The 6,404-nt window shown below is 34.5% G+C and overlaps 1 protein-coding gene across 3 annotated transcripts in view; it reads right to left on the bottom strand.

Annotated features, from left to right (window-relative positions):
* Positions 1–2,027: 2,027 nt before the first annotated feature.
* LOC119580955 (death-associated protein kinase 1-like) overlaps positions 2,028–6,404 on the bottom strand; it is a 79,485-nt gene continuing 75,108 nt past the window's right edge. For all 3 annotated transcript variants that reach the window (XM_037929238.1, XM_037929319.1, XM_037929398.1), the window contains 4 exons: positions 5,940–6,149; positions 5,474–5,586; positions 5,230–5,360; positions 2,028–5,030 (listed from right to left, as the gene is read on the bottom strand). In XM_037929238.1, coding sequence (XP_037785166.1) covers positions 4,864–5,030; positions 5,230–5,360; positions 5,474–5,586; positions 5,940–6,149 — 621 coding nt within the window. In that variant the 3' untranslated portion in view covers positions 2,028–4,863. The remainder of the gene's footprint in view (positions 5,031–5,229; positions 5,361–5,473; positions 5,587–5,939; positions 6,150–6,404) is intronic.

The following is a 6,404-nucleotide window of genomic DNA, read 5'->3' as shown; positions in this document are numbered from 1 at the left end:
TTTCCGGCGTAACAGCATAATCTAATATGGTGTATGTAAAAGCACTATCATTTTTATACCTTGAACAGAAAGTACAATGAAGACTGTAGTCGAGAAGAAAATGAATACGAAATAAAGAGTATAAATAATAACGAAAATATAATAAACAAAGAGGGCATAATATTAAGAGGAATCACGTGGCAGCGAGAAAATAAAAATACAAAAAATACATGCTTACAGTAGCATTGCCTCGGACTAGACTACAATAAAATGTTTAAAGCAATAAGAAATGTAAAACATAAAGGTAAATACAACAGTAAGAGAAAACTCATAGTCTGTGCAAGAAACATATAAGAAAGGAAGATTAATCCGCGCACACATCTGACCTTCATGTATGCAGTAGTATTGACAGTAACCAGCCCAAGGGTAAATTGTAAGAATTATTGTCTACATACATTATTTTACTGAATACTTGCCTGGGTCCGAACAATTGACTGAAATTATAATATTATAATAATTTTTCTAGCTTACTAGTCATCGAAATAGCGATATTTCCAGTTTAATTTCTTCAGAATGGGTCTTAAAAGATATTATTTCTGTATACAAGGAAAGAAGGCACAAAAAGTCATTTATAATAGTTGTACCATAAAGTCATTTTTGTTACTAAAATAACATACCATGATGCCATCGTAATGAGTGAATATTGATTTGAATATAAATGGAATTCATCTTCGACGTCGTCAAGGCGTACGAAGGTAAAAAATATATTTTCTTTGGAAAAAAATATTATATGTGTAATTATACAGGGTCAGCACCCATGAAATGCCCGGCTCTCAACCTCCCCGTACGCGTGTATTGCATAAACACACACACACACACACACACACACGCACGCACGCACGCACGCACGCACGCACGCGCACACGCACACGCACGCACACCCCTGCACAAGTGCATATACACACTGTGTGTGTGCACGTACGTGTGCGGTTCTGGGTGTGGGTGCGTGATTACGGAAATTAGATGCAGTAATCTACTGTTTACCTCGTTTTTTCTTCTTTTTAATAAAGTGACAAGAGGCGGTGGATTTTCATCGTTGAGACTCAGTTTTACACTTATTTTGCTACTTATTCAATCTTTCAGCATGATATTCGACCCCGGATTTAGAGGGAGCATTCAGAGAATGAAGACAAAACAGTCTGAATAAATCCAAAACCCAATTAATTTGTGGTACAGGAAGATCCCATCTCTGTCTGTCTCTGTCTCTGTCTCTGTCTCTGTCTCTGTCTCTGTCTCTGTCTCTGTCTCTGTCTCTGTCTCTGTCTCTGTCTCTGTCTCTGTCTCTGTCTCTGTCTCTCTCTCTCTCTCTCTCTCTCTCTCTCTCTCTCTCTGAGAGAAAACTTTTGCTCATTTCTTTAAATTTCTTTTTGTTTTTTTCCCTTTCCCTATTGCTTTCTTTGTTTCTTCTTTTATTTTTTATTATTTCTTTTTCAGTTCCTTTTTTTCTCCCAAGTTCTCTGCTCCTTCTTTCTCTTTCATTATCCCTCTTTCAGTTTATTCATTTAGTTTTCTGTCTTTCTTTATTTCTTTTAGTTTCTCTTTCTTCATTACCTGGCTGTATTTTTCCCATTTGCTTTCACTTTGCCATGCTTTCATTTCCACTTTCTCTTGCTTTTCCTGTTTATTCCTCTCTTTCACAATCTTACATCAGCTGTAATATTTAGCTTCGGATAAAAAAATGGCATCACATATAGTTGCAATGTTACAAAAGTCATTAGTGATTTTATTAAAATATGAAATATTCTGTGTAACGTATATCATGATATTCTAAATGTTTTGAGCTTCCATTCTTAGACATGAAAAATGTCACTAAAAGATTTTTTTTAAGTATTTCTGAATTATTATTCTTTCATTTGAAAGAAATAGGGGTACATCATACCACATTCCACAAGTGCCAGTCAGTCATGTGAAAATTCCTTTTTATATAAATAAGGAAATTAAATTCTGCTGCACTTACAGAATAATGTCAAGGTTAAAGAAAAATATTATGCTTGAATTTTCTTTTAATATGTATGTGTATAAAAGCAATAAATATGTGCATATGGCACCCACACACGCAACTATGAAGAGACAACCGCACCACTCTAATATAATGGAATGTCAACAAGCAATGGAAACTAATACTTTTTGATATGATTATTCTACAGCATCCATCATGTGATTTTGATTCACACTTAAATCTTAGTCAGATTCTCACAGCACTTTAAAAGCAACAGCCTTTTTACCACAGTATTACACCTAAAGTTACCTAAATAAAAAAATAAAAAAAAATTAAAAAAATTACAAAGGGAAATGTGTTAGTGACTTTTCCCTAACTGTTTTTTGGGCACAAGGAAAACAAGATACAAGTACTTTAAAAAAAAAACATAAAACATCACAAAGAAATGTAGCATCCTCATCTCAGGCATGCAATGTGCCCTTTGTCTCACAAAACAAAACTCACATTCACCCTTTTCCAAGCAACTTCAATCATTAAGTACATTTTTCTGTGGTTTGTCATTCAGGAGAAAAAATATACATTCATAAGTTACTTCCTTCTTTCATTTTGATCATATGATTTAAAATCTTGTATGATCTTTATCACATACCAAATTAAATGAAAAGTGAAAATTGTCTATCACAAAATGTTAAATTTCCAAAGAAAAAATCTGAACATGAAGATTATCGTTGCATTAGAAAACTGATCAGTGCCAAAACTGCATATTCTGCCTACAGTTGTTGCATTTTTTCTGACAGAATGAAGATCTGAAAAGTCATACAAATATTATCTAGGATATATGGTTACTTTTTGTGGTATAACACATCTACTTACAGTATATTGTAATCATAGCCCCAAATATCTACAGTGTTAAAACAATATACAAATGCATTTTCATGAAACAATATTCAATGCAATAATATACTTCAGCTCAACAATAACAATGGTATAACTACCCACAAACACAAACTCAAAAGCATATTTAAAAAGACTGAAACATTTAAAACTACCTTAATGTTTCCATTAACAAATTGAGTTGTGTTTACATACCACCACCTTACTTGTGGTTTCTCAGCATCAGAGAATATGATAATATATACAATCTGAGTAATTAAAACCTGTCATTTTTAATAATAAATTGGAGAGTACCTTTTAAACTAGTGAATTCAGATATAATGAACATAATCTAATCAATAAAAATAGTGGAAATTATTAACAAAAAGACATGAGCATACTTTATACACAGCCAAAAGGGTCTTGCTCCAAAGAACAAAGAAGTAAACTGCTATACACTTTAAACCATTGCTAGTAAAAGTAGAAAAAAACTGTCATCAGTATGAGAAAAAATAATGGTAAATAAAAATCTTGATTTCTGATATTCCTTCACAAACTTCAATACACGTACCCCCTATACTTCCTAATATTACTACTGTTCTGTATCCTGATTACTGTTTTGCTAATTATCCTACCTACTCATCAAATACAGATGAATAGAGTTTGATTCTATGTTCTGCTAATCAATCATTGGGATTATTTCTTTAATCTTCTGATTTTTGGACCTATCACATATCAAAATTTAATCATTCCTCAGTTCTATGGTAGGAACTTCCTACATTATTGTTAGTGGTAGTTATCTGAGATTATCATCCAGGCAGAAAGGACATTAGACCTTTGGGGAAAGAGGGATCCTGACTATTTCCAACAACACTGCATATCATTCCCATGAAAGGGTTGGCAGAGGACTAGCAGCCAGCCACTAGGGTCCATATAAAAAGCAACTACATAGTAATACTAGTAGCTTTGTGCAAGACTGGTAAGGCTATGCTGGCCAACTATCAAGGGTTTCCAGTGTTTTCTTATTTGAGGGTGTAATTAAATGCACCTACACCAATAATAACAATCTAAAACATAAAACTTAATAATACATTGGAATGACACCCAAAGTGGTATATATCCTACCTCTATATAACAAAGCAATTCATTTCCATTTATTCATCGAAAAAAAAACTTCAAGCATTTCATACAAAAAGAATATATAAATAAAATTTTGTTTTGACTCATGCAAATACTACAATTAAGACTAAAGCATTCACAGCTTTATATAGCACAAATGGTGATTTCTATCTTACAACAAATGCTACACAATATGAAGTAAAATGTAGAGTTGAGTGTGTTACAGGACTAAGTCAATTTCACCTGATTATTTTATTTCATCAACACCTCATCAAAAGAAGGGCAGATCCTGTGATTTTAGGAGTATCATAACCTACAAAATACATTATCACATGGAGTTAGAACACCAAACTACAATTTTTGAGAGGAAGAAAAATGTTTAGTTCTAAGCCTGTCATAAAGGTATGTAGCCATGATCACATATCATAATGGTGACTTGGCACTTTTTATAAGACTTCAGCAAGAATTTATCAGTTATCAAAGATGTGACTATCACAACAAAATAAAGAAAAAGGTTTTGAAGGATAACTAGCCTTTTCTTATTCAAGATGATGCAAGTTTCTTAACAACTTATTTTAGTTACTGGAACTTCACTTGCATAAAAGGTCATTCTATTACCTATTAAATATTTGTGCTGATAGCATTAAAAACACAGGAGCCTTGGGGTAAGGGGGAAGCTTAGGGAAAAGTTAATTAACACTATGTAAAACATTATGCACGACAGGAAATGTAAATATCACAAGACATTCAAAAATCTGTTTGTTTTGTGTACACTTAATTGTTTGCTTGTTTTGGGGAAGTAACTCTTTAGCCATTGAAATTACACATCACTGACTTTCTTCAATCCTGATCTGGAACCAATTTAACCCTTATGACTCCTGTGGTGTCCGTGCTCATCTGGAGAGATTGGAAGTGGAGGTAGCTGAGGTGGAAGAAATAGGCGGTGAGTCTGATGTTGTGTCCTCATCAGGGGGAGCTAGCTGGTACAGGGGGGCACCACACATAACTGCTACAGCTGCATCTTCACGCTCCATCCCTCTAAGCTCTTTCACTAGAGTGCCTGAAGGGGGAGGCAAGGGAAATGGAAAGAAAATGGTTAAGTTGCCTCAAAACAACAAACTTTGAGATATGCTTTTTTATCATTCCACTTGATTAACCATTCTTAATAAATCATTCTGAATCTGTAAAATGAAAAAGAAAAAAAAATTGTAAATACACAAACAGTAATCCATAAAATCCTCTACTTTGTTTCCCTTTACCTAAAGTAGCAGTAGTTGACTGTCCCCAAGAATGTAACAGAGTTGCTGTTGAGGAATGCTGAGCAGAACTACTCTGGGTATCAAGGGATGGCAACAGCTGTTGCAAACCCAATTTGACAGCAAGAACACACCTAAAAGTGAGAAATAATGAGAAATCTTCATGTACACAATATCCCACATGATTTTATGTTTCATACTGTCTCAACACAACTACTAACAAACTGGAACCAAAGCAATGCTTTACCAGTCAGAGCCTCGAGGATGTGCAGGGTCCATGAGCGCAGCCAAACGCTGGACAGTCACCGTGCACAGGCTGGAGATGTGTACCTCACCACCCACCACAATGCTTGACACAACCTATAACAATCATATGGGCTTTGATAATTCATTCTCATTAGAATCTCTGCAGTCTATACCCATAGCTAATCATAAAAGAAATGACAAGAATTAATAATTTTGTCATCTATACACTAGTTACGCTTTTCATATTGAATATGCAAAATTTCAATTTAGATAATGTTTCCCCAGGATAACATGACATTCTAATGCTGCAAGATGATTCTAACATGATGGGATGCTTAAATTAGATTATTCATATCATATTTATGGTTCCCAGTGTCACACTGGCACATTAGGATATGTCTTGGTTTAAACACACTCCCTTTATTTCATATCTAATGTCTTCTTTTTGGGAACATTTCTACACTTACTTCCTGTGATCCAAAGCAAACAAGTTGGGTGAATGACTCCTCCTTGTCAGTGAGAGGGTTTTGGAGTGAAGCACGGACTCCTCCACTGAGTAAGGCAGTATATATGTCAGCTGGTGGCCAAGCATACACTGTTGAAGCATGAGAGCTCAACTGTTCAGCACTGAGGACATGCTTCTCCAAAACCAGCCCTGGACACATCTCAACTAGCACCTGAAAGGGAAAAAATGCATCTTGTATTCATTCACATTTTTGGCCTACTTAAAAAGGGAGGAAAACCTTTCGTGCAGAAGTCAGAAATTAAGATAATACTTTTTTTTCCCCCTGAATTATGATCTAATCAAAATACTAACATTCATGGGAATTCTGTGTACCATATACAAATATATAATTTCTAATCCATATGCTTTTTCTAATTACCTTTCCTGCAAAGACAGTTAATGCATCTGTTACAAATTGGTTAAATTG

This window comes from Penaeus monodon, chromosome 1 (genome assembly GCF_015228065.2).
Source record: "Penaeus monodon isolate SGIC_2016 chromosome 1, NSTDA_Pmon_1, whole genome shotgun sequence".
In the NCBI taxonomy this organism is placed as follows: Eukaryota; Metazoa; Arthropoda; class Malacostraca; order Decapoda; family Penaeidae; genus Penaeus; species Penaeus monodon.
The sequence above is the reverse complement of the archived record's forward strand: the minus strand, read 5'-3'. Positions and strand labels throughout refer to the sequence as shown.